The sequence below is a fragment of the Balaenoptera borealis genome (assembly GCF_965194805.1).
Source record: "Balaenoptera borealis genome assembly, chromosome: 16".
NCBI classification, from domain to species: Eukaryota; Metazoa; Chordata; class Mammalia; order Artiodactyla; family Balaenopteridae; genus Balaenoptera; species Balaenoptera borealis.
In genome coordinates, this window is record NC_138872.1 from 71,923,246 (window position 1) to 71,950,917 (window position 27,672).

Sequence of the window (27,672 nt, forward strand, 5' to 3'; positions counted from 1 at the left end):
CAGGGTGTGACATGATCTGATTTTTTTTAATTTATAGCTTTTAAAAAGATATTTTCCTTTTGAGGCTTGGCAAAATGGATGACATAGAAAATGGTTCATGGCCAAGCACCAATGTCTGCACCAGGAAAGCATAATTATCAAATTTTAAACCAGAAGCCACCTCATGTGTTGATCATTCTGAATAAACCTAAATTATTTGGTTCCCCAAAGCTGTGTGAAACAAAATCTCATAATCACTTATAGATAATAATAATAGCACAGGGACTTCCCTGGAGGTCCAGTGGTTAAAACTCCACGCTTCCAATGCAGGGGGTGCAGGTTCGATCCCTGGTCGGGGAACTAAGATCCCACATGCCACACAGTCAAATAAATAAATAATAACAGATACTGAGGCATCACCCAGACCAATTAAATCAGATTCCTGGCACCAGGATCTGTTAAAAAACCCCACGTGAGCCTGCAGTCCTGGGGTGACAAGTGCCAGCCTGTGATGGCTCAGCTCCCAGAGTCCCTGAGAACAAGGCTGGCCCTCGGTGCCTGTAGAAGCACTAAACTGCAAGGACACGTATTGCACCCTGGACCTCTCCCAAATACAGACAGACCGTGGCTCTGGAGGGCCAAGGTCAAGGAAAACTGCTCCTTCCCCGAGGGTTTCAGGACCTCTCACTTTTTCTTTTCATTTTCACTTAACTTCTCTGGTTATCATGATCCATATACATTGTAACGAATTAAAATAATATATAAAATATGAGAAAGAAAGTAAAATCACCTAGAATCCCACTGCCCTGAAATAACTGCCATTTTACTTGATGACCACTCTTCAGGTATTCCTTTACGAGGCTAGACACGTGTAAGCATAGAGATGTGTGTAGGCGGGGTCCTAACACATAGGCACTGTTTTTCACTGGCAGTTTTTGCTTTTCTCTGGGCTTACCTCCCACCAGGTCTCTCCTCCACTCCATCCCTTCCGAGGTAAAGCTAACAATATGGTGTGTCACCTCTTGTACCTTCCCTGTCTCATACGACCACACCCAAGCATGTATATGCATAGAAAGGGGATTTATTTTTGTTTCACAAAACTAGAATCCTATTATCCACACTTCTCTCTGTTTGTTTTACTTTCTCCATTTAAGAGCATTTGATGGAATCCCTCCAAGGAAGCTGGGATGGATCTATCAAATTCATTCTGTCTCCCGGTCCCGTGGTATTCAATGGTGTGGATGTTCCCCAGTTCGTTCAACCATCTCCTCTTGGGTGGACATTCACTTTCTTTCCAGTTTTTGCTGCCGTGAACCCTGCTGCAATAACCATCCTTTAAAAACTTTTTGGGGGGCTTCCCTGGTGGCGCAGTGGTTGAGAATCTGCCTGCTAATGCAGGGGACACGGGTTCGGGCCCTGGTCTGGGAGGATCCCACATGCCGCGGAGCAACTAGACCCGTGAGGCACAATTACTGAGCCTGCGTGTCTGGAGCCTGTGCTCCGCAACAAGAGAGGCCGCGATAGTGAAGAGGCCCGTGCACCACGATGAAGAGTGACCCCCGCTTGCCGCAACGGGAGAAGGCCCTCGCACAGAAACGAAGACCCAACACAGCCAAGAATAAATATAAAAATAAATAAATAAATAAAGGCTACAGTTGCTAGCACTATATTTAAAAAAAAAAAAGCAACTTATTGGGGCAGAAAAAAAATGTGAAGGCTGAAAACTTCATAAATTAGATGAAAGAGATTATTCTGTCCATCCAAGAATCTTAGCGAACATAACTAAGACATGTAAACTCTACTCAGCACTGAGCCATGAAGTAAATTATGATTACCTTTCCTTTCTGCACTTTTTGTTTTACCAGTGTTAGTAATTCTCTTTCTTTTTTTTCCATTTGCTTAGACAAATCTATGTACGTGTTATTAGTTCAACCCCAGACTCTCCACCAGTTGTTTAAATTGTTTCTCAAGATGTTCAGTTGGATTAAGTGGTTTACAAATTTAATCTTGAAGAAAATCTCTGCCGGAGCCCCCTGCCCTGCTCCAACGTGAACTGACTGCTCTCTGGACCTGTTGCAGCATGCGGGATCTTCGTTGCTGCGTGCGGGATCTTTAGCTGCAGCATGCAGGACCTAGTTCCCTGACCAGGAATCGAACCCGGGCCCCCTGCATTAGGAGCATGGAGTCTTAACCGCTGGACCATCAGGGAAGTCCCTGTCATCCTGGGGTCTGTCTCTCATTATTTCCCAGAAGAGTCCCTTCCCTCTTTTCTATGCTAGAGCTCCTATTTCTGTATTAAATTATGTTTCTCTTCCTCGATTGCCTCTCTTGTTTTGGTGGAGCACGTTCTTTTGTAGTTGCCCAATAAAGCATGCATAAAATCTTGCAAAATATCTTGCAAAAATTCTTATCAAATACTGCCAAATTGCTTTCTGAAAGAGCTGTTAACAGTTTGCATTTCCCTCAGCGATATACGAACCCCAAACCCCTCCAGTTCTTTCATTTTTGCCTACCTGCTGGGTATAAAGTGCCAGCTCATTGGCACTTTAATTTGCCTTTCCCTGCTTACTATGAGACTGAGCATCTTTAATTCATGTATTTGCCATTTGGATTTACTCCTCTGTGAAGTGACTCTTCATACCCTTTGACATTTTTCTTTGGGGCTGTTGGTCTTTTTGCTGCCAATCTGTAAGGACTGTGCAGAACAAGCCTGGACCATTCATCTGCCATATTTGCAAATACAAATCATCTTTAACTATGCTGACAGTATCTTTCCATACTTTCCCTTCTAATTTTACCATAGTCAGACTCATCTAAAAGATTTTTGGTGGCCTCTGGGCTTCTTTTCTTGGTTTAAAAAATTTCCCCCAAACCGTAGATTGTTAAGTCTAGTTTCCTAAGTTTTCTTCTAAGACTTTTATTAAGCCTTTAATTCATCCCTAATTTACTTTTACCTATGGTATGGAATTTTTTTTTTTCAAGTAACATCCTCTCTTTTTAAAAATATTTTTACCTATTTTATTTTTTTTGAATTTTATTTTATTTATTTTTTTATACAACAGGTTCTTATTAGTTAATCTATTTTATACATATTAGTGTATATACGTGAATCCCAATCTCCCAATTCATCCCACAACCACCCCCCCTCCACTTTCCCCCCTTGGTGTCCATATGTTTGTTCTCTACATCTATGTCTCTATTTCTGCCCTGCAAACTGGTTCTGTGGTATGGAATATTGATCCAGTTTTCTTTCTTTCTTTCTTCCAAATGGATAGCCAGTTGTGCTGGCACCTATTACTAAATAAACTGCCATCTTCTGGGACTTCCCTGGCAGTCCACTGGTTAGGGCTCCACGCTTCTACTGCAGGGGCCTCAGATTCCATCCCTGGTTGGGGAAACTAGGATCCCACAGGCCGCATGGCCAAAAAAAAAAAAAAAGCCCTCTTTTGACTGATTTGAAGTTCCACTTTTGTCATGATTATAGATAAGACTCCGCCTGCATTGGCAGGAGGAGTCTTAACCGCTGTGCCACCAGGGAAGTCCCCCTGTGATCTAATTTTTCAAAGCTCCCCATTGGGGGCTGCATGTGGAGGCATTCATGTTTTTCTGATGTTTTAAGTCGTACTATTTTCTGAGGTTAACTCTTTATCTTTGTCCTTCTGCACATTTTTTTCTTCATAGAGATCCTGCATTTTCCCTCTTAAATTTATCCCCTGGTAATATAAATGCAAATGAAATATTTTCTTTTTTCTATTTCTACCAATGATTTCTTACAGTATCAAATTATCTTATCTCTTCTTTTTCAATAGTGAGGATTTCATTTTTTAAATACTGGTGTATTTGATAGGCCCTCCAAAATACTGTTTTATTTTGATTTCAAGGGAAATAGCCTTAGTATTTAGAATGAAGTTTGCTGTCAGTTTTTGGCAAAGAACCTTTATCATAGTTCAGTAGTTTATTCCTTTTTAAAATTTCTTTTTAGTAATTTTTTTGAAAAAGCTATTGAATTTTTTCAACTAACTTTTCGACATCAATTGATACAATCACATTGTTACTATTCTTTAATGTGATGCAAAGAATTACATCGATCAATTACTTGATATTGAACCTGTCTTGATTCCTGAAATAAAGCTCTATTTGCTCAAAGCATGTTATTCTTTCGATATACAATTTTATTTTACTTGTTAGCATTTTATTTAGAATGTTTGCATCCAAGTCATAGAGAGATTGGCCTACAATTTATAGGCTTGTGTTATGTCTTTTTTTATTGTTTTAATTTGTTTGCTGGTTTAGTATGTTTATCAGATTTTCATATTAAGGTCATGCTGCCTTCATAAAATAAAAGGGAGGGAATTCCCTGGCGGTCCAGTGGTTAGGACTCCGCCTTTCACCGTAGGGGGCCCGGGCTCCATCGCTGGTCAGGGAACTAAGATCCTCAAAAGCTTCACAGCAAGGCCAAAAATAAATAAATAAAATTTAAAAAAATAATATGGAGACTTTCCATCTTTTTCTATGACCGAGAATAGTTTAAGTAACATTGGAATTACCTTTATTTTTATCAATTTCAGCTATCTGATGATTCATCTTTGAAACTGTCAAGGCCTGGTGCCTTTACAATTTTATATGTACAAAAAAGGTAATGTAACATAAGTGTAAGTTTGAAGACAGAGAATGCCAAAGGCCCAAGAGCCAAATTAAGGTACATTTATAAATTACGCATCTGTGTCACCAGGGTTCAGCTTGGGCACATTTTTGGGGTGGGTTTCTCAGCTGTAAATAGATTTGTGTGAGGTTTAAATAAGATAAAGGCTGTGCAGTGTCTGCAGATATTCCACAAACATGCCTCTTCCTTGTCCTCTTGTCCAAAGTCCCCCCTAACAAAAGACTGCACTTTGTTGTGTGGGCAAGGGGGAGCCACTGCTAGTCTTTGAGGTGGGGAGTCACCAGTAAAGCACCATAGGAAGGGTTTAGTGCTGGGAGGTAGATTTAATTAGCCTGATGTTACAGGTGAGGAAACTGAGGCACAGAGAACGGAAGTTCCTTGCACAATTTCACACAGCTACAAAATAACAGCCGGAATCCAAACCCAGGTCTTTCGGACTCCAGGCCTCTCAGTCACAGGATCTATCCACCCCCAAACTCCAGAATCTGGGAGAAACCACAAGCCCTCCATAGCCCACTGTACCACCAGCTTCTCGGGAGAGACAAGCATCACCCCCTTGTGCCCCGCACCTTTCGTACGCGCCCCCGCATGAGTCACTGGACGGAGCCAGAGCGAAAGAAGCCACCCCCTGGAGGAGTTCTCTGTGTGAGTGCATTTCGGGTTCTGTCTTAGTCACCACTTCTCTTGGTTTCCACCCCTCCCCCGACTGCCAGGAGCCTATGCGTCCCCGTGCGTCCCCAGCCAGGGCCGCCAGTGCCACCCACAGTGGGTTCTGGCCCCAAGTGTGGTGGAGGCTCGGTGGTGGGGCTGGTGAGGCTCGGTCCTGAGATGTGGGCAGGGTGGCTGGGGACACCTGGCCCTATAACCACTACTGTCTTCCCTCAACCTAAGTGAAAGCAGTGAACCTATCAGGCAAACGCAGCCTCAGTGCTAATAACAGCTGACACTTCTGGAGTGCTGACTTCAGCCAGGCCCTGCTCAAAGCCCTTTGCATCAATTAAGACATTTAATCCTCATAAAAGCCCATGAGGTACTATGGTCCCTATTTGATAGATGAGGCAACTGAGTCTCAGAGAGGGGAAGTGACTTGCCCAAAGTCACAGAGCCAGCCAGGGACACAGCAGGGAATCCAACTCAGGGAGCCTGTGGCCCGAGTCCACGGCCAGACTCACTACACAGTCCTTCCTCTTTGCCCTGCTGGCTTCCCCTGGCCCTCCCCTCCATGATCAGTATCAGAACCAACACCGCCCAAGGGCCGGGCAAGTCTAGGTCCCTGCCCGGGCCTCATCCTGTCCTTCCAGACCAGCCCAGCCAGAGCCCCTGAGAATGGCGTGCAGCTCCCCCAGGTTGCCAGGCTGCTCAGCCTCTAGGCCTTTGTAGGTGGCTTCCTTTGCTTGGATCACCCTCCTCCTTCTCTCCACTGGACCAATCCCCTCTCTGGTACAACTCAAGCACAGTGCACCTCCTCTGGGAAGCCCTCTGGGATATGCCCCCATGGAACCCTAAACTTCCCCTAATGAGTCCCAAATTTGGCATTTGCTTGCTGTGACCTTAGGCAAATTACTGAATCTCTCTAAGCCTCAGTTTACTGATCTACAAAATGGGGCCAATGATATCTCAAGGGGTTGTTCAAAGATGAAGAAATAAACTGGGCAACGTGCTTATGACAGGGCCCAGCCCAAGGTGAATGTTCATTAAATGGGCTCATTTTATGGCACTGAGTTGTGGACACTGGGTTGCAATTGTTTGTGTCTGTCTCTCCCACTGGACTGAGTGCACTACAAGAGAAGAAATCCTGGAGCCCAGCACGGAGCCCACCCTGAAGGACATCTCAACACATATCTGATTTATTGGATGAACGACCAAGGTCCAGCTCCCTGGCGGTGGGGCTGAACAGGCAGGCAGGGCTCATCCTGCGGGGGGCGGGGGACTGCCTCTTCCTGGTTGCGTGACCTCGTGCAAGTCACTTAAATTAACCTTTCTGCAACTGAGTGCCTCCAGGCCAAGTGGGGATAACAGTCGTCCTACCTCTAAGGACTCTTAGGAGGATTAACCGAATGGCTATTTATAAAGCACTTAAGGAGAGCTGGCCACGGCAATGCTGTATGAGGGTTGTTGGAATAAAAATAAGCAGCTGCATCCCCTTCAAGTGTCCGTATTTGGCCAGCTCCCACTCTCTGCCCCGGCCACCTCAAGGTCTAGGTCACAAGGAGCACTTCCCTGGCCACCTCCTCCTTCATGCAACTCCCCGGTTGTCCCATCGCCCTCAAGGCCCTGCCCCCAGCTGAGCCTCCGTCCCAGACCTGGGGCTGGTGTCCTGCTCCATGCCAGGTACTCCGTGCAGGAGCAGAACCACAGAATCCAGAAGCAGAAGAAAACAGTATAAACTTGTTTTCCGAACCTAATTTTCTTGACTCTGACCCCCCGAACCCCATCAGCTCTGATGATATAATTGAGAGGGGTTCAGGGAAATCCAGTCCACACTGGTGATTTTTAGTCACGGTGAAGATTCTGAGTCCCAGCCATTTTATGACAGTGGTCACAAGATTCTTCCCCCATCACCTGCCTCTAAGCTGGGCCATGGACCCCAGGCCACAGGGCCACTGAGGGGTGAGTAGGAGCCCGATGACACAGGGGGAGAGGACAGGTCGGACTGCGCTGGGGCCCGGCTGGTGCTTCTGCCCCACCCCCTCCCATCTGCCCCGGGGGAGAGGATGAGCGGGAGCGCTGTGGTTTCCCCTGCAGCTTCAAGGCTTTCTTCTTCGTGTTCACTGTTGCTGAGGCTTCTCAAGTCTCTGCTCGACGCCCGGTTGGCACCAGCCCTCAGCTACGAGGTCGCATCACCCCTAAGAATGAACCTCCCTGTTGGCAAGCACTCCAGCCATTCCTCCCAGCTTCCTTCTGTGTCCCCCTCGGAGCCTGCAGAAAGTTCTGGAAGGCCTCTTCTCTAGGCATAGGCCATGGGATACCCCTGCCCCTTCCCCCAGAAATGCCCTCCCCTCCCCTCTCTGCCCCGTCCATTTCATGCCCACAGGTAGGCTTGTCGGATAAAACACAGGACACCCGGTTAAATTCGAAGTTCAGAAAACCAACAAATAATGTTTTAGTATAAGTATGGCCCAAATATTATATTTTTATTTGCCAAACCTGGCAGCGCAGCTTGTGGGGCTGGATTTGTCTGTAGGGACCTGGCCCAGCAAATCCAGCCAAGGAAAGGGTTGTTGGTCTCCCTCTCTCTCAAAGACCCCAAACTCCTCGGGGGACTCTTTTTCTGTGGTTCCTTCCCTTCCCTCTGCCCTCTTCCCACCCCATCCTTGCCCCTGGACACCCTGAGGGGAGGGAGGGAAGAAAACTCCTGCATCTCAAACTCCCCCTCTGCATCCCCTTTCCGGATGGGCTACGTTTCCCCTCTTGCTGGCGGGAGAAACCCTGTTCTCCCACTTGGCCTCCCCTCCCTGGTCCCTTCTGTGTCACACCTGGCACAGTCTTTTGAACTGGCAGTTTGGGCTCTTTGTCTCCATTTCCAGCTGCCTTTGTGGGAGGTGGTAGAAAACAACACGTTGTTTGATGTCTCACATTAACAGACAGCCACAGATCAACCCCTCCATGCCATCCTGCTCTGCACACGTCCTCCCCTTAGAGTCTCCCTACAACCTTCCCATTTGATAGATGAGGACACTGAGGCTCAGAGAGGTCAGGGCCTCGCCCCAGGTCACACAGCTGGTGAGTGGTGGGCTGGGGGTCTCTTTCAAGGACTTGGGGCTGCCCACAGAAAACTCCCGCCTCCTCGGAGACCTGGGTTCCCCGCGGAGACTAGCAGGCCCTGTAGGGAGGGGCTGAGTTGCTGAGGAGGCTCCAGGCCCCTCAGCCCACGAGGTCTGTTCGCACAGGAGCTGGTGCTGCAGCCGCCCGGGGTGAAGCCTCATCCCACCCCCCGCAGCTGGGGCCGCGTGTGACATTTCCTCTCTGAGGATCAGCCACAGCCTCGGGGCTGGGGGAGAGGGAGGAAGAGGGGGCCCCTCCCACCCATGGGAACTCAGAGAAATCTGTCTGCTTGAGGCGGCCAGGCCCCTGCGTGTGGGGCTCAGGAGCAGGCAAGTCCCCTTCTAGAATGAGTGCCGCCGCTCAGCAAGGTCCCGGGAAAGTAATTTCGTGGCTCCAAGTCTCAGTTTCCTCATCCCCAATAGGATCAACAATACTTGCTACATCATAGACCTGAAGGAAGGATTAAACATGGCCTTAAATAATAAAAATAGGGACTTCCCTGGCGGTCCAGTGGTTAAGACTCCGGGCTTCCAATGAAGGGGGCTCGGGTTCGATCCCTGGTCAGGGAACTAAGATCCCACATGCCCACGGCGCAGCCCCCCACCAAAAAAAATGGTTCACACTTAGTATTACATGCCCTAGACTGCTCTAGGCACTTTACATAATATATTAAGTTATTTAATCCTCCCAACCAACCCATGAGGTCAGTCCTATTATTATCCTGACCTTGTAGATGAAGAAACTGAGGCAGAGGGAATTCCCTGGCGGTCCGGTGGTTACGACTCCATACTTTCACTGCCAAGGGCCCAGGTTCAATCCTTGGTCGGGGAGCTAAGATCCTGCAAGCCGTGCAGCTCGGCCCCCAAAAAAAGAAGAAACAAACTGAGGCAGAGAGATGAAGTCACTCGTTCAAGGTCACTGAGGTCACAGTAATTCTGAGGGCTCAAGGCCCTTATGTGTAAACCACACAGCACAGAAGTGCTCAGAAAACCTCCACATCAGGAATCAACAACTGAAATGGCCCAGGAAGAGACAGATGTTAACAAATGGACCAAAAATCCAGAAACAGTCCCGGGGAATTTAGTATAAAATATGGCACCATTTCAGATTACATGATTATATATATAATCCATAGACAGAAAATATGGACTGTTTCATAAATGGCATTGGGACACGGTTTAGCCACCTAGAAAAAAATAATGACTGCTCCACAGATCATACCTTACACCAGCATAAATTACATTAAAGATTTAAGTGGAAACAATAAAACAGCAACAATACTAAAATAAAGTCAGGAAAATGTTTTTATCTCAGTGTGGGAAAGGCCTAACTATGACAACAGAACCTAGGAGTCATAAAATAGGAGATTGATAGACTCAACTGTGTAAAAATACGAAACTTTTCATAGCAAAGCCTAGGATAAATGATGATAAACGTGATAAACAACAGGGGACACAGATGGGTCCACTTTGTGAAGATTCATCAAGCTGCACACTTCTGATCTAATAGTTTGCTGTGTATGTTGTACTTTAGAAAGTTTTTTTTTTTAAAGATAAGTGACAAACTGGGAAAATATGTTTGCTCCTCATGTCATAGATGAAGAGTTCCTTTTCCTAATATATAAAATGTTCCTAGAAATAATAAGAAAAAGACTACTCAAAAAAATGGCGATGGACATGGGTCACAGAAAAGAGAATACAAATGACCCTTAGACACATGAAAAGATGCTCATCTTTTCTTATAATAAGAGAAGTGCAAATTACAACTACAGTTAGATGTCAATTTTTAGCTGACGGTCTGGCAAGAGATTAAAGAGTTATATAGCACTGAGTTGGCAAGGATGTGGGGAGACAGGCGCTGTGGGATATTGCTTGTGGGAGTGTCAACTGCCCTCCTCCCCCGAAGGGGAATTTGGCAATATCTATCAAAATCACATTTGCTCGTTCATTTTGATCAAATGACTCCACTTCTAGGGATTCGTTATACAGAGATACTCCCACGTATAAGGTCATTACTGCAACTCGATGTGTGCAAAGTAAATTATTGGAAACAATCTAAATGTCTGTCACTAAAGAACTAGTTAAGGTACATCCATATAATGTCAAACTACGGATCTGCAAAAAAAAAAAAAAGAACGAGCGATGTTTTGGGATATGCACCGAATAATCTCCAATACGTTGTTACATGAAAAAAGCAACATACGAAGAGCATGTAGAATTATACCGTTTATGTAAAAAAGGAGGGGCGGAGAATATGCACATTCATGTATTTGCTTATATGTGTGAGAAAAATCTCTGGGTAACATAACACCCACCGTGCCTTGGGTCAGGAACTTAGTGGCAGGGGATGAGGTAAGAGGGAGATTTTCCACTGTATACCCTTTAGTACCTTTGGGATTTTGAAGCACAGGAATACAATACCTATTTTTAAAAACATATTAAATTTTCATTTTAAAACTTTGAAAATAAAATAGAGCAGGGCAGGGTCTACCCAGCTCTGGCCAGTAGTTGCCACGTGGTAATGCAGAGCCAGCCTTGCCAGACATGTCACGTCTTCAGGAGAAGCTGGAACTGAATTTCATATGGAAATTACCTGTGTTCTTCATGTTGGCAACAGTGGGGAGCCCACAGTGGCCCTCTTGCTACTTGCTTCTTCCTTAGTTACAGAACTCTGATTTGAAGACATGATCAGGTAAAAAAAAAATGCATTTCCTGGCCTCCCCTGAAGTTAGGATTGGCTAGTGAAATAGAAGCTGTGGTCTCCCTGAGTGGAGATGCATAAAATCTGGAATGGGGGCTTGGAGTTGGTGGGAGAGGCACCCATTTTGCCTCTCCCAGCTCTACTTTTTCCTGCCGGAACACAGATGTGAGCACTGGCAGCCATCTTGTGACTCTGAGGATGGAGGTAAGAGTTGAGGATGGTGACTAGGAAATGTAGAAGGAAGCTGGGTCCTTGGTGATGCTGTGGAGCTGGCACACCTCCCTGGACCAGGGGCTGCTTGCCTCACAGGACATAGTCACGTGGTGGACATGGCAGATTTATATGTGCATGTGACCATTTTCTGGAATACAATAATGGAATGTCTTATTTGAACAAAATAAGCATATCACAACAATTTTCCAACAGGTGGAAATAAAGTCTGTGGAGAATAGGGTATCTTTCTCTAATTTGCACAAAGAATTAGACTATTATTTGCCTGAGCTATTATAGTCAGGTCTCAGTCAAATCTAACTAATACAGCAACTAATTTTCAAAAATTAAATAGAAAAAAATCCATCCTAAAATTCATGTGGAATCTCAAGGGACCTTGAATAGCCAAAACAGTCTTTTTTTTTTTAATATAAATTTATTTATTTTTATTTTATTTAGTTTTCGCTGCATTGGGTCTTTGTTGCTGCACGCAGGCTTTCTCTAGTTGCGGCGAGCGGGGGCTACTCTTCATTGCAGTGTGCGGGCTTCTCATTGCAGTGGCTTCTCTTCTTGCAGAGCATGGGCTCTAGGCATGTGGGCTTCAGTAGTTGTGGCACACGGGCTCAGTAGTTGTGGCACACGGGCTTAGTTGCTCTGAGTCATGTGGGATCTTCCCGGACCAGAGATCGAACCTGTGTCCCCTGCATTGGCAGGTGGATTCTTAACCACTGTGTCACCAGGGAAGTCCCCCAAAACAATCTTGATAAAGAAGAACAAATTTTAGAAGACTCATACTTTCTGATTTCAAAACTTATTACAAAGCTACAGTAATCAAAACAGTGTGGCACTGACATAAAGACAGACAGATAGACCAACGGAATAAAATAGAGAGTCCAGAAATAAGCCCTCACTTATATGGTCAAATGATTTTCAACAAGGGTGCTAAGATCATTCAATGAGGAATGGACAGTCTTTTCAACAAATGGTGTTGGGAAAACTGAATATCCACATGCAAAAGAATGAAGTTGGACCCTTACCTAACACCATATACAAAAATTAATTCAAAATAGATTAAACACCTAACACTATAAAACTTCTAGAAAAAAAAACATAAGGGGAAAAGCTTCATGACATTGGATTTGGCAATGATTTCTTGAATATCTCACCCAAAAGCACAGGAACAAAAGCAAAAATAGATAAAAGGGACTACATCAAACTTAAAAGTTTCTGTGCCTCAAAGGACACAATCAACAGAGTGAAAAGACAACCTACAGAATGGGAGAAAATATTTGCAAATCATATATCTGATAAGGAGTTAATATCTAGAATATATAAAGAATCCTACAACTCAACAACAAAAGCCAAATAACCAAATTAAAAAATGGACAAAAGACTTGTATAGACATTTCAACAGAGGAAGGGATAAACAAAATGTTATGTATACATAGAATGGACTATTATTCCGCCTTAAAATTGAAGGAAATCGTGTCACATGCTACAACATGGATGAACCTTGAGGACATGATGCTGAGTAAAATAAGCCAGTCACAGAAGGACAAATACTGTATGATTCCACTTGTATGAGGTAGCTAAAGTCAAACGCATAGAAACAAAAAATAGATTGGTGGTTGCCAGGGGCTGGGGGAAAGGGAATGGGGAGTTGTTTCAGTTTTGTAAGGTGAAAATGTTCAGGAGGTCTGTTGTACAACAAGGTGAATATACTTAACACTACTCAACTGTACACTTAGAAATGGTTAAGATGGTGAACTTTCTGTTACATGGGTTTTTTTTAACCACAATTTTAAAAAAATTAAACACTGCAGTGGGCCACCAGATTGCAATCCTTCTCTTAGACAGTGCTTCCCTTAGGCTGGATGTGTAACCACGTGTTAGGACTGCAAGGGCCGTGGGGAACTTGTCACTTAGGGGCTCACATGCTTGTCGACAGCTCTCTTTTAATTCATTCATTCAACAATACTTACCGAGCACTTACTCTGTGCCAAGATCTATGCCAGGCCCTGGAGTGAGAGAGATGAAGGGTGAACTAGCTCACAATCTAGAGGAGAGACAAACGATAGACACCAAATGCATAAAAAATCAGTGTTATGATGCCAATTCATTGGGGTGACCCGATCCAGGGTGACTGGGAGTGGGACAAGATTACTTGAGGATCTTAATGACAAAAGGAGAGGGCCATGTGAGGACATGGGAGAAGGGCTCCAGGCAGATGGAAGGGCAAGTGCAAAGACCCAGGGGCAGAAGTGAGCCTGGCCTGTCTGGGGAGGATGGGGCAGGAAGGTCAGCATGACTGGCTCAGAGAGCAAGGGGGAGGTAAATGGCTGAAATTCTGCCAGCAGGCCCACATACATGAAACAGATAAAAAGCAGCCTGTTATCAGCATAAACGTTTTTTTTCAACCAGCATAAACTTGATTTGTGAGTTCAGATATACCATTATCTTTTATGGTAAAAGTAAATTATAACAATTATTTTGTCCTAGAGAAAGGCTGGGTCAACAGACGCCCCTCAAAATCTCCTATTTGCCTCAACACATCCACTGTCTGCCGAATCTCTGAATTAGTTCCTTGGGGTAATTTAAAAACCACTGATCTGCTTGGGCCCCATCACCCCCACTCAGCAGATGGGTGGACTGAGGCCCAGAGCAGAGAAGGAGCTCCAAGTAAGGCCAGGGCAGAGCAAGAGTTAGGCCTGGTGATGAGAGGCACCTGGCTCCCCATTCAGGGGTGGGGAGGCCTGGGAGAGGGAGCAGTCCACAGCCCGTGACCCTGACTCACATGGGAGGAGCCGTGAGTGACGGGACACTGGAGGGCCCTGGCCCTGCTTCCCGTATAGGGAGAACCCTCTCCCCAACACCCAGGCAGCCTGGGCATGGGTGTGGGGCCTGGGAGGAACAGTTGAGGGTCAAGCCAGTGGCCTGATGGCAGGGCTGGGAATGTCTGAGCACGGCCACCTGTGCTCAGAACTTCCCCTCACTTCCTGCTGGTTTTCCAAGCCCGCCTCAGCGCTCTCCTGTGATCCTCTGGGCCTGGCTCCCCCTCTGGTGAATCTCTCTGAAGCAAACAATCTCAGCTGGTTTCTGTTGCTTGCTACCAGGAGCTCTGCAGGATCTGGAGGGTCTCCCAGGCTGCAGTGCCTCCATCACCACCCATACAGCCCCTCCGATGGCTGCTAGGGTCTCAGCTCTGTTACTGACTGGCCATGAGGTCTGGGAGAGGCAATCGCGGGCTCGGCCAGGCTGGGAGGGACATTGGCAGAGCAAGTAAAGGGCTCTTAGTCACCGACCGGCTCTGGGTTTCCTAAAATTCAATTCTGAATCCACGTTCAGGACTTTTACCATATCCATAACTGCCTGTACTCAATCTTATTATTTTTCTTTAAAATGACTTCCTTTAAAAACTCAAATTCAGGGACTTCCCTGGAGGTCCAGTGGTTAGGACACGGGCTTTCACTGCAGGGGTCCCAGGTTCAATCCCTCATCAGGGAACTAAGATCTCACAAGCCATGCGGTGAGGCCAAAACAAAAACAAACAAAACAAAACAAAACAAAAAACCTCAAGTTCATTTAATAGGCAACTACATGCCACATTCCTAAATGGAAATCCTGTATTTCTTTCCTTAAATAAAAGGAAACCCTAAAAAACAAATCCAGCAAAATCAAAATGATTAAATTTCATCCAGCTGCCTGCTCAGGGCACTGAGCTTGAGGCTTCCTCTCTGTGCAAAAAGGGAGATTAGCAAGTGTCTAAGGACAGTTAATAGCACCAAAGAACCTTTCTCCATAACCATAATCAGAATTGAGAAGAAAATTACTTTCTCTCCCCAAGATTTAAGGTGAGTTAATGCTGCCACTGTTTAAAACCGGCACGTATACAATGTACCCAGACATTGGCAATGACCAGACTAATTCAGCCAGAGTCCTGTCACGTCGAGGGTTCCAGCTGTGTGACCATGGGCAGGTCACTCAACTTCTCTGTGCCTCGGTTTCCCCATCTCTAAAATAGAATAAATAACAGAACCCACTTCCTCAGGGTATTGTGAGGATTAAAGCAGTGAATAGCAGACAGGTCTGCCAAACATCTGTTAAATAAATAAGCCCACCTCGCGGTACAGGTGGAAGCCCTGAGGTGCAGGGAAGGGGAGGGATGGGCTCAGAGCACCTGGGAGCCTCCCTTCTCTCAGCCCCTCACCAACCCCAGCCAGCCTCTCGCCCTTGGGCACCCCGCCCTGCCCCCTCCCTGCTGCTCCGCACTCGCCCCAACTTCCTGAGCTCCTGCTCCGACTGGGCTACTTGATTTAATTCTCACAGGAACCCGGAGAGGGAGGCGGGTTCATCAGGCCCAGTCCACAGAGGGTCGGCCTGAGCCCCAAAGGGGTGACATAATTCCTGTCTGTCTCTGCGTGCACCAGGGCTGGGAGGAAGACGCAGCGGATTCTGGGTTCCCCCCCCATCCAGCCCAGGCCCCCCCACAATTATCTTTAGGCGGCAGCAGCTGAGCCTCCTGGTATCTCTCTGATCCCCCAAATTTCCGGTTCCCCAAAGACAACTCAGGATGTGGGGAGGGTGGGGTAGGGAGAGGAGGAGGGAGACAGAGAACGAGAGAGAGATCACAGAGAGACAGAGGGCCACAGAGACAGAGAGAGACAGGGCAGAGAGACAGATGAGAGATACGGCTTCCAAGACAGAGACTGAGAAACAGATTGAGGCCCACAGAGAGGGAGACAAAAGAGTCAGGAAGGGAACGGGTGATCCAGAGACACACAGAGATGAGGAGGGGCGAGGGAAGGGAGAGGCCGAGAGAACAAGACGGAGGCAAAAGTGAAAGTGGCAAGTGGGATGGGGAGCGAGGGGGCCCGGAGCCGGAGCTTGGTGTGCGGGGTGCCGCGGGGGACCCGGAAACAGAAAGACAGGTGGCGAGCCTGAGAGCCAGGTGGGAGAGGGAGAGAGTGCACAGAGGCCCAGCCGAGGCATACAGGAGGCAGACGGGGACAGGGACCCCGAGCGTGGAGGCAGGAGGGGCCCCAGGTCCTCCTCTTTCTCGGAGCTCAGGGGGCTCCCAGCCCCCACAGGGCCACAGATGCTCCAAGCGTCCACCCCTCACGTAGCCCGTGTGTCCCCAAGAAGAGGGACTCGGCTCAGGTCCAGCTGCCCACAGCCCAGAGCGGGCAGCCCCTTTGAAGTCCGGCAGGGGAGTGAGCCCTGAACGGCCTTGGCTACCCACCCCGCTGAGGGACAGAGGTGGACAGAGAGGCCTGAGGGGGGACTTGGTGGGTACAGATAGATGGAGGCACTTGGGAACAGGGGTTGCTTAGACCACTTGGGGAGGGGAAGCCAGTACCCTGCTTGGTCTGGCCACCTGCCCTCTCTGAGCCTCAGTTTCCTCATTTGTAAAAGGGTGATAATGAGACGAACTTACTCAGGGTCACGGTAGCGACCAAACATGTGAACCGTGTGGCATCTCACGTGGCCTATGTCAGTGCCTGAAAGTGGGCCTTGTTGAAGGTCGAAGATCCGCAGCATCCTGTCCAGATGAGTCAGGGCCCTTTCATTTGCAAATGACAGAAACCCAGCTGGAGCAGAGCCAAGTGAAGGGTGTTAATTAACTCATGTAACTGAACAGTTCATGGGTGGTGCCAGTTTCAGGAATGTATGGATCCAGGACCTCAACCCATGTTCTCAGGAACCATTTTCCCCCTACCTGGCGCTGCTCACCTCTGTGCTATCTTCCCCCTCACAGGTGCCCTTCACATGGTGGCCCCTGGAAGCTCCAGGCCCATGTGTCCTCCCTGTTGAGGGGTCCCAGCAGAGAGAGAGAGCCTTATTCCCAAAAGTTTTAGCAAAAATCCCTATGCAAAGCAGAATTTGCTCTCTGTGGAATTTCTCCTTGGGTCTGCCTCCTTGTTTTCTCCTTTTGCACCAACTTTTAACATAGTCTCCCTCCCTTCACTCCAAAGTAGGCTGTGTTTCCATAAATAACTCTGGCATTTGCTGTGTGACTTTAAGCACATCACTTAACCTCTCTGAGCCTGTTCTCTTCTCTACAAAAGGAGCTCCTTATACCTTGTAGACCAGAGTGTTGTGAGACTCAGTGAAATCATGAGTGTGGCACACAATAAATGTGGAATAAATGCATCCCAACAGCCATCCTCCCTTCTACCAGCAATAGCCTCTAATTTTCTCTGGGTGCCTTCCCCATTTCCGGTGCCTTCCCCATTTCCACTCCCTCAGAGTGGAGCATATGACCCAGGCCTAAGTCAGTCAGCACATGGCATTCTCCTGGCCAGTGATTGGTTCGGGGAGTCTTGTGACCCAAGCTAAGACAATTAGAGTAGTTTAGGGCTTTTGCTGGCGGTGCTGGGACACTTTGCTCCCCCCACCCACCCAGGATAGGAACTGGAAGGACATGGTCCCTGAAGCTGCCAGAACCATCACATGACCACAAGGGAGAGGCTGTGAAAATGGAATCAGTGGAGAAATTAGAAGTTGGTAGTGATACTTAAGCCTCTGACTCCAGCCATACCTGAGTTCTAACTTTCTCAGCAACAAGGGATCCCATTCTTTTACTTCCAGGGACACCTTTTGGGGCTAGGGACCTCAAAATGAGAAGGTTTTAAAACTTAAGTTCAACATCCTCAAAGGTTCCCAAAGTCCAGAAATCTAGTGGCAGAGTTGGGACTCAAACTTAAGTCTCCTCACCTGTATCCCAGTGCTCTTGCCACCAAACTCAGTCCCCTCTCTAGAATTACTGCTCATCAGCTCCAAGAATAATAATACCAAGTAAAGAAAGCAAAAGTAAGGAAAAACCAGAAAGATTTCCCTGGGCAGGTGGGTGTTGAGGAGGAAAGTGGGACACTGGGAGGGGATTAGGTAGGAGGGCAGACCCATGTGTCCAGGACAGATGGGTTACCAGCCATAAAGTGTGCACGCAGGTATCTCTGAGGAGCAGTTAGAAGAGGTGGAGGGTGAGGAAAAAGGTGAGTTTCACACATTGGTCACCAGGGGCTCATCACCAGCCCGGGTTGGCCTGATTGTGGTTGGGATTTGGTGGAAATGATAGGCGCTGTGGTTATCCACTAGGAATCTTTTTGTGGCAAGTGGAAGAAAGCCTGGCTCAAATTGGCCTAACCAATTGGCCTGATGAGATTGACTCATCAGGCAGTAATGTCTTCAGGCATATTGGATCATTGGATCTGGGTGCTTATACAGCTATCAGGACTCAGTTTTTCTATTTCCATTTCTGTTGACTCTGCTTTCCTCTCTGGAGGCTTCATTCTCAGGCAGGCTCCCTCCAAGTGGAAGCCTGCAAAAGCTCCAGGCCTACATCTTATGGGCTTTGACACCGCAGTGGACAAAGAGCTTCTCTTTCCTATTAGTTCCAATGAAAGTCTCAGGAATGTGTCTCATTGGCCTGAATTGTGTCATGTGCCCTTCTATCAACCAATGACTGTAGCCAGGGGGTGGGACATAATGATTGGTCAATCCTGGGTCACATGCACATCTAAGACTTCAGTCCCACCTGAGCCACACAGACATTTCAAATCCAGGTGGCGTCATTGGAAGAAGAAGGCACGGATACTGGCAAGGAAAAACAAAAGAAGTCCTCTGTAGATGTTAGAAGGTGGCCAGCAAAATGCTAATAATAACATTTTTAAAACTTCTAAAGTCAAATACATTTGGGGAATACTAGTTTAGGCAAAGAGAAACAAACGTTTCTCACAGGATCCCTCAGAACCATGAACTCAGCAAAGTGCACTTGACTCTGCCAGGAGGATTTAGAGAATGCACTTTTCCCAAACTCTCCTGAAAGCAGAACGCTTCCTTGAGAAGCTTCTCTCGGGACTCATGAGCCACACAGTGCATTTTGGAAAAAATGGCACTGAATACCACAAACAGCCCAAGCTCTTGCAGCAGGCACTGTCGATGCCTCGTCCATGGCCCTCCTCACCATTTCAGGGCTCACTGGCCCGCGCATCTGCCGGCACCTGCCTTCCTCTGCTCCAGGCTTGCTGGGGCCACTGGTGCCCACTGTGCCCACATGAGTGGCAGGCCAGAAGTTCTGGAGAATTAACAGCCCCCCTTTCCCTGGAGCCACCCTCAGTTGGTGAGTAACGGGCAAGGTTGTACAAATACCCCAGCTCCCTCCCGGGGCGGGATGGCTCATACCCACCCACTCCACAAGGCCCCCAGCCTGCCCTGGCAGGGCTGTGTCCCAGTTGCCCGCATAGGTAACTGGCTCTATAATGCATCCTTTGTTGGCTGCCTTCTCTTTCCTGTCTCACTCCCCTGTCAGTGATTTTGGGACCACCTCCCAAATAAACTATTTGCACTGGGACCCTTGTCTCAAGGACTGCTTCTGAGAGACCCCAAATCAATAGAGCTGTTACCTTCCGATGGCCTTTACAAACACCCAGTTGTCTCCCCAGCAATTCCAGAAAATATTCTCTCTCACTTAACACTAGATCTACCTTTCCTCCAACAACGGACTTGAAGAAAAAAATCTGTTTCTGCTCCCCAGCTTTCATCTGCAGGGATTCTACCTACTGACCACCGCACTGTGCTAAGAACCCCAGCCCGGCCCCGTAGACCTCATTGCCTTGACTATCTGTCCCTCCTGGCTCATCCACTGGTGGAAGCAAAGCACATTCTCTCGCTGATCCAAGAAACACCAGTGGGAAGCTGCTTCGTGCCTCAGGGCACACCCCGCCCCCAATCCACCAAGGCAAGGACCCAGAGTCACCTTGGACTTCCCCAAGCCTCACGGCCCACAGCCAACCCATCACCACGTCCTTTGCTTCTGCCTCCCAAACATCCCCTATTCTACCACCTCGCTCCACGGCCACCACCACTTCTTCAGCTAGCCCACCATTTCTCCTGTGGATCACTCTAGGAGCCGCCTCACTGATCCCACCTCAGGGCCTTTGCCTACGTTGTTCCTAAAGCCTGGAGCGCCATATGCATCTCACCTACTTGGCGCAGACAGACCGGCACCTCTCAGCCTCCTGTTTACTGCCTCCTAAAGCTGCCCTACTTTTCTGCCTCCATCCACTGCCCCCTTAGGTCTTGGCCTCTTTTCTTATTACAAAATCATTCAGATATGCAAACATTTAAGAGAGTCACGTATCATACACCTCTGTATCCAACCCTACTTAATACGAACAAGACATTACACATACCATGGAGGCCTTCCTGAACTCCTTCCCAGGTATCCTCCCCGCTCCCGCCCATGGTAGCCACTCTCCAGAGTTTGATATTCCTCATTCCTTGGCCTATCTTTTTTTTTCTTTTCTTTTTTTTTTTTTTTTGGCCACGCCTCACGGCTTGTGGGATCTTAGCTCCCTGACCAGGGATGGAACCCCGGGCCCATGGCAGTGAAAGCGTGGAGTCGTAACCACTGGACAGGCTGGGAATTCCGTCCTTTGCCTATCTTACTATCCTTGCATATATGTGTATCCCCGGACAACATGTACAGGTTTTTCACGTTTTTAGGTTTATATAAATAAAAAACTTGCTTTCCTTTTCTCGCTCCAGCTTCTGCTGGTGATATTTAGCGGAGTTGACAGACGTTGCTCCAGTCCACTGATCTTTCTCTGCTGGTGGGTCTCCACGGTGTCACTGGACTGCAGCCCCTCCGTCCACTCTCCCAGTGACGGTGTCGGCTGTGTCCCGCTGTCGGCCATTACAGTTTGCCCTGAGCCCCTTGGACCCACCCCTTAGCCCGTGTGCTGGTTTGTCCAGGTTTATACCCAGGGATATGCTAGGCAAGGGGACACACCATCTTCAGCTTGACTGATGTTGCTAGGTTATTCTCAGTGTGGTGGCACCAACATGACCTTGTTGGTAAACTGTTTCTGTCCCTCAGCCCAGGCATGAAGGTGCCTCTGCCCTTTTCTATTTCCTCCAAATAAAATGACTTGGACTTCCCTGGCGGTCCAGTGGTTAGGACTCCGTGCTTCCACTGCAGGGGGCATGGGTTCGATCCCTGGTCGGGGAGCTAAGATCCCGCATGCCGCACATCGGCCAAAAAAAAAAAAAGACGATGCCACCTGTTGATGTCCAGCTTGTCCAAACCCCTCCCCAGACCTCCCTCCCCCACTTTTCCAACGGGCCTCTCACAACCTCCCCACCTGGGGCAGCGGCACCTAACACAACACCCAGAGCAAGGGTGCTGGCGGCAATGACTCTGGAGGCCAACAGGCCCAGATCTCAGCCCAGATTCGCCACTTTGGCCGTGTGCCTTTGGGCAAATCACTTTTCCTCTCTGAGCCTGTGTTTCCTCACCTGCAAAATGGGGATACGCACAGTAACTGACAACAGGGGCGTGACAATGATGAAATAAGCGTGGAAATGTGGCAGGCGCTCCACAGAGGAGCAGTTGCTATTACCCTTGGAGGCCAGACGCCAGCAACTGTGCATCCCACTCAGGACTACTCTGGTTGTACGAGACAGAAACCCCAAATCAAGCTGGTTGAAGAAAACTGGTCATTTATTGGCCCAAGTAACCAGAAGTCTGAGGGGATGTCTCGCTTCAGGTGTGACTGGATCCAGGCATTCTGACACCACCAGGAAGCCAGCCCTGCCCACCTCCGGGCCTTCTCTCTTCCATGCTGGCTTCATTTTTGGGAGGCTCTCCAGGTGGGGGCTCTAGGACCATGTTCTCCCAGCTTCACGACTGCCATGAACAAAAAGCTTCTCCTTCCTGACACTTTCTGCCCATGTCCAGCGCTGGGCCTCACTCTGGCCAGGTTGTCACACGCCCGCACGGGAGCCAGTCCCAACGACCAGGGTATCCACCAGACCCTCCTATTCAGAGGGGGGTCTCAGAGCAGCAGCAGTAGAACCACTTGGGAGCTCGTTAGGAATGCAGAGTCTCAGACTACATCCCAGATGGACTGAATCAGAATCTGCATTTTCGCAAAACCCCCAGGTGAGTCATCTGTACGTCAAGTCTGAAGAGGACTGTGCTGCCCGTTAACTTTTTCAGTTGCTTAGACAATTTTTAAAGTTCTGTTTCGTTAAGAACCATAAAAAGTAAGAATTAAGAAAGCCCTTTGAGGGACTTCTCTGGTGGCGCAGTGGTTAAGAATCCGCCTGTCAGTGCAGGGGACACAGGTTCAAGCCCTGATCCGGGAAGATCCCACATGCCGCGGAGCAACCGGGCCCGTGTGCCACAACTACTGAGCCTGCGCTCTAGAGACCGCGAGCCACAACTACTGAGCCCATGTGCCACAACTACTGAAGCCCACGCACCTAGAGCCCGTGCTCTGCAACAAGAAGCCACCGCAATGAGTAGCCCCCGCTTGCTGCAACTAGAGAAAGCCCGTGCGCAGCAACAAAGACTCAATGCGGCCAAAAATTAATTAATTAATTTAAAAAGAGAAAAAGAAAAAAGAAAGCCCTTTGAGGTCATCAAGTCCACCCCCTTGTTTTAAAGATGGAGAAACAAGGGGCCAGTGGAGAAGGGTCTTGCTCTAGACGCCCACCCAGCGCTTCCCCACGCCCTGTTCTCCCATCACCTCGGCCATCGTCTGCCACTTCCAAGGACTATCTCATGAGGAGACGCACCTGAGCCCCAGGAGTGCCAGCCGGGCTCAGAACTGCCTCACTCAGAAGGTGACGTGTCCCAGGCTTCGTTCAGTCACTCACACATACCTGGTCAGGACCCTCGGGAGCACAGAGGGTCTGTGAGGATGGAGACCCATAAACACACACACACACACACACACACACACACACACACACACACACTCAGGACCTCAGACACAGCCCACCCTCACCCTGACTCCGACCCACTGCGCCCCCCAAAGCTAAGAGCACTACAGACCACAGCAGCCTTTATTCTGTTACAGAGAAGGGCTGGGGCCGGGGTGGTTCATTCTCAGGCTGCGTCAGAAGGTGCAGGGTACTGGGGCCACACAGACTGGACCCCAAAGTGACAATAAGTTAGGGGGAAAGTTCTCAGGCTGTCGTCAGGTTGGAGACGGGGCGGGGTGCCAAGTGGGGGCCCACAGAGCCACTGCCGGCTGCTCAGCTCGGCACTCCCAGGCAAGGCTGGCTCCAGAACCCGCACGGCCTCTCACTGGAACACAGCGGGACAGGGACAGAGGGAGGGGTACAAGGTCAGGAGGTCCGTGGCGGTCACAGGGGGCCCCAGACTCAGAGAGGAGAGGGCTGAGATGGCGGGGAGGGCGGGGAGGGCGGGGAGGGCCTAGGGCCCGCAGGTCCAGGGCAGGGCTGGGACGGGCGGGGCCTCTCACCAGGCCTTCAGTGAATCTGGAGATTCTCATAATCTGGAGTTTCCTCATCTTCCATCTCCTGGGAACTCCGGCTGGCTGCGAGGGAAGGGGAGGTTGGTCTTCAGCTCACAAACCATCCCGCTCTCCTCCAAGGCAGCTCCCCCAGTGTCTGCCCTACCTCCCCCGACACACACCAGGCTTGGTCCTCGCCACGGGCGGCAGCTCCTGGGACACGTTCACATACTCCCGGCTCCCATCTGTGGGGACAGGTCAGAAGGAGGGACGGCCATACCGAAAGGGGGGCAGGCCACACTGGGGGTGAGAGAGGAGGAGGACACCCAGGCAGAGGGCGAGGGAGCCAGAGAGGGGGCGGTGGGCACCCTCAAGGCCGGAATGAGAGTGAGGATGGGGTGGGGGGCGCGAGAGTGAGGAGGGAAGGCGGACCCCAGCCGCTCACCCAGGGACGCATCCGCGCTCTCCTCACTCTCAGGAACGTTCACGTAATCTTCCCCCGACTTCACTGTAGGAAAAGCATTGGCACCCACGCACTGGTACCCAGAGCCCCCGAGGCAGACACCCAGAGGCTCCCAACCGCAGCCCCCAAAGACTTTCCACATAACCAGCCCGAGACTCCTACACGCAGACCCCCAGAGACCATCCCCACCGTCGGCCCCAGAGGGAGGCAGGGAGGGCGGTCCGGACCTGCGACGCGGGTGGCGATGGAGAGAAGTAGGACAACTTGACCAGAATTGATTAGGGGAAACGGAATTGTGGGAGGAGAGACAGCAGGCCCAGCATGTCCCTCAGGTTGGGGAGCAGGGACGGGGAGCGGCTCGGGGTGGTGGGGCTGGGCGACACGTGTGCAGAAGGAAACAACACGCAGGGCTGGGCCGAGTCAGAGGCGCCATCAGCCCCGCTGGCCTCTCCTCCTCAACCAGGCCTGCCCTGACCCCCCTCTCCTGTCCTTGTCCCTTCCTAACGCCTAGCGCCATCGACGACATCTTATTCTTTCATGTGTTGACTTATTTCTCCCTGAGGATGTGGACAAGGCAGGCTTCGGAGTCAAACTGCCCAGGTTCAAGTCCAGCTCCAGCATTAACTGTGTAACCTCAGGCAAGCTACCTAACCACTCTGGGCCTCAGTTTTCTCATCTGTAAAATAGGGTGAGGAACGGTACCCACTGCATAGGGGTGTTGTGAAAACGGTGAATTAAAATAAGGCCTGTCATACAGTAAGTTCTGCCAAGTTTCTGTTAAATAAACAAATCATTGTACAGATAGGACAAGTGAGGGGCAGGAGGGGAAGAGACAGGCTCAAAAGCCCCTGGGAATTGTGAGGTTTAATATTAATAAGTTAATACACATAAAACTCTTAGTAGGGCATGTAGTAGGCCCTCAATAATGTTAGCTGTTTTAATCACAACTCTACCTCATTAGATGTGATTATATCAGGGGTACCCAGTAAATATGATGGATGACTGAATGAGTGAATGAATGAAAATAGGCACTTGGACAGATGGTCTGGGGCTCAAGAGAGAGGCCATGAGTTGAGAATCAGGATGGCACATGAAGCCAGGGTGTGGAAGTGAAGACCCAGAGCAAGTACAGAGAGAAAGGAGAGAAATGGAACACTGAAGATCACAAGACACTTAGAAAAGCCTCCAACAGGCAGGATGAAACCAAAATGAAGAGAGAAAAGCAGCCCAAAGGAAACTGAAACAACACAGGAAGCAGAAGAAAACTTCCCAAAGAAACCCAAAAAAGACGACCTATAATCAATATCCTTAGAGATTTATGAGATGATATTGCCTTTGTGAAACAAGATAGGAGGCTATGAGAAAGGAACATTCAGAGACAAAGAAAGGGCTTCTGGACAAGAAAGACAAAATGAAAGCATAGAGTCAAAAGAAGAATACAGTCAAGGAAATCTCGCAGACAATAAAAGCAAAAGACAAGGAGGGAAGAGGAGAGAAAAGGTAAGGAAATCAGAAGATCGGAGCCGGAAGTCCCCCTATCTGAAGGACAGAAGTGCTAGAAAGAGAGAAGAGAGAAAATGGAGGGGGAGCAAACATCCAGGAGGAGAGGGAAGAGCCGAGGGGCCGCAGCACAGAGGGGCAGGGAGTGGTCAGATGGCCGACTCACCGGAGAAGGCGCTATCTCGGAGGCCAGGGTTGCTGGACACAGGAGCTGGTGGGACGGCGGCGCCAGTGGCCGGGACGCTGTCAGGAAGCACGACCCTGAGGGAAGTCAAGGAGCGGGTGAGCAAGGAGCCCCGGCCTCGGCTCCCACCTCCCGCCTGGCCACTCACAAGTAGCCCTCGTTGGGATAGTCTTCCTCATCCTCGTCTTCGTCCGCATCCTCACAGACCGCCTCTGGGGGGGTTAACGACACAGGGTCAGCAGAGCCCAGGACAGGCCCCAGCGTCCTCCCAACCAGGGCCGCCGGGGTCCCTGACGCACCCTCGTTCTCGTAGCTGGCCACACTGTTGGCTGCAGAGAGAGCGGGAGAGGGAGACTGAGCCAGCTCAGAGGGGCCCGTCCTCTGCCCGGCCCCAGCCCCATGGGCCCGGTTCCACGCTTACCACCATCTGAGTCCTGCTGGGAAGACGGCATGCGGTGGGAGCCTCCGGGGGGCTGTGGGGATCTCCTGGGAATCAAAGGTCAGAGGGCATGCTGGGGTGGGGCTCTGGGGCAAGAGGGATTGCAACAGGGAAAGAGGCCCCCAATCCAAGCAGGTGAGGGGGTTAAAAGGGGGATTTGGAGGGGAAGTGGCCACTTACGGGATGGGGAGCAGGTCTGGCTGGCTCTGCAGCAGGTAGGTCACAGGCGGGTAGGAAGTGGTTGGTGGCCAGGAGGCGAGTGTGGCTGAGGATACAGGACCAAGCTGAAGGAACGACTCCAAAGCTCACGCCCCTACCCTGGACGAGGCCTCGAAGGGCAGACTAACCCCTGACACCCCTGTGCCCTGGACAGGCCTGTGGGGGGCACCCACCTCCCTCCCCACCCCCAGCTCAGGTCAAGGCCATGTGGGCAGCCACAGGGGGAAACTGAACAAAGGCACACGCTCTCCCACCCACGCCAGGAGACGCTCCCCCCGCATCCGAGGAAGGGGACCCTCCATGTACTCACGAGGCGATTTGATCACGATGCTACTTGGGGTCAAACTAGCAGGAGAGACACAGCTTGGGTAAGCAGCTGGGAGAGGCCCCAGACCCCATCTCAGTCCCCTGGGGCCCAGCCCTGCATGGGGTATTGAGGGAGACACCCAGGGTGGACGGGGCAGACTCACCCATCGGAGGCAGCAGTGTCATATGAGCCTGGGGAAGAGAGGGCCCGTGAGGCAGGAAAAGGGGGTGACGAGGGCAGAGGGTGATGGAGTATGGGGCTCTCAGCGACTCGAAAGAGTTAAAGAGGGACAAAGGAGTTGGGGCGTGGGGTGAGGATCCCTGTCGGTGTGTCTGAGCATCTGGACACCCCACCAGCACCCACTCACCTGGCAGCTCTCGGCAACGCACACACAGTGCCATCAGCAGCACGGCCAAGAGAGGCAGCAGCAGGAGGCCCAGCACAAAGAGGCCCAGGCTGACTGCCTCCATCTGCAGGGAGAGCTTGCACCTGGCCTAGCTGCTCGCCGCACACCCCTCCGGGACAGAGCAGCAGCAGGCCAAGGGCCAGGCCAGAAAAGGTACAGGGGCCGAGCGGGCACCAGGCTGGGAGCCTGGTGGGGGGCAGCTGCGCCCTCCTCGGGGGCTCCCTGGGTCTCCTCCCCTCAGTGGGCTGAGTGGGCGTCAGCGCGGGCTCTGGAAGACCCTTGAACCCAGGGCAGTCAGGCCCTGGCCTGGAGTCTGGGGCGCCAGCCACCCCTACACAGACCCTGTGCCCCAGCCCTACCTGCCCCTGGGCTCTGCGCCTGCCTCTCCTCAGCGCCTGCCTGCCTGCGGCAGGAAGCTGTGGTGAGCGCCGGGTGAGGGCAGGAAATCATCGGGGCTCAGCTGGCTGCACCCTCCCCCTTCCCACCCCCACCCAGCCAGTAGGGAGGGGGAGGAGGCCACCTCAGGAGCCACCCCGGGCCCTCAGGAAGGGTCTGCTGGCCTCCGGGACAAGGG

General features: G+C 50.1%; 1 protein-coding gene across 1 annotated transcript; it reads right to left on the reverse strand.

Moving 5' to 3' along the window:
* Positions 1-1,656: 1,656 nt before the first annotated feature.
* On the reverse strand, positions 1,657-27,390 carry LAT (linker for activation of T cells). Its single transcript, XM_082359687.1, has 12 exons — positions 27,060-27,390; positions 26,856-26,883; positions 26,696-26,730; positions 26,347-26,431; positions 26,149-26,213; positions 25,876-26,056; positions 25,710-25,804; positions 24,026-24,088; positions 23,763-23,825; positions 23,590-23,664; positions 16,752-23,411; positions 1,657-13,373 (listed from the first exon to the last, which is right to left on the reverse strand). The coding sequence occupies exons 1-10, from the start codon at positions 27,160-27,162 to the stop codon at positions 23,597-23,599; spliced, it is 786 nt and encodes a 261-aa protein (XP_082215813.1). The 5' UTR covers positions 27,163-27,390; the 3' UTR covers positions 1,657-13,373; positions 16,752-23,411; positions 23,590-23,596.
* Between the last annotated feature and the right edge of the window lie 282 nt (positions 27,391-27,672).

What these genes read in the sequence shown, in the direction of transcription:
- LAT (XM_082359687.1), bottom strand. Translation starts at nt 27,162, where the DNA reads ATGGAGGCAGTCAGCCTGGGCCTCTTTGTGCTGGGCCTCCTGCTGCTG. An exon ending in GACACTGCTGCCTCCGATGG is followed by an intron (nt 26,731 to 26,855) that starts GTGAGTCTGCCC and finishes CTCTCCTGCTAG; the next exon opens with TTTGACCCCAAGTAGCATCG. An exon ending in CCAGACCTGCTCCCCATCCC is followed by an intron (nt 26,214 to 26,346) that starts GTAAGTGGCCAC and finishes TTTGATTCCCAG; the next exon opens with GAGATCCCCACAGCCCCCCG.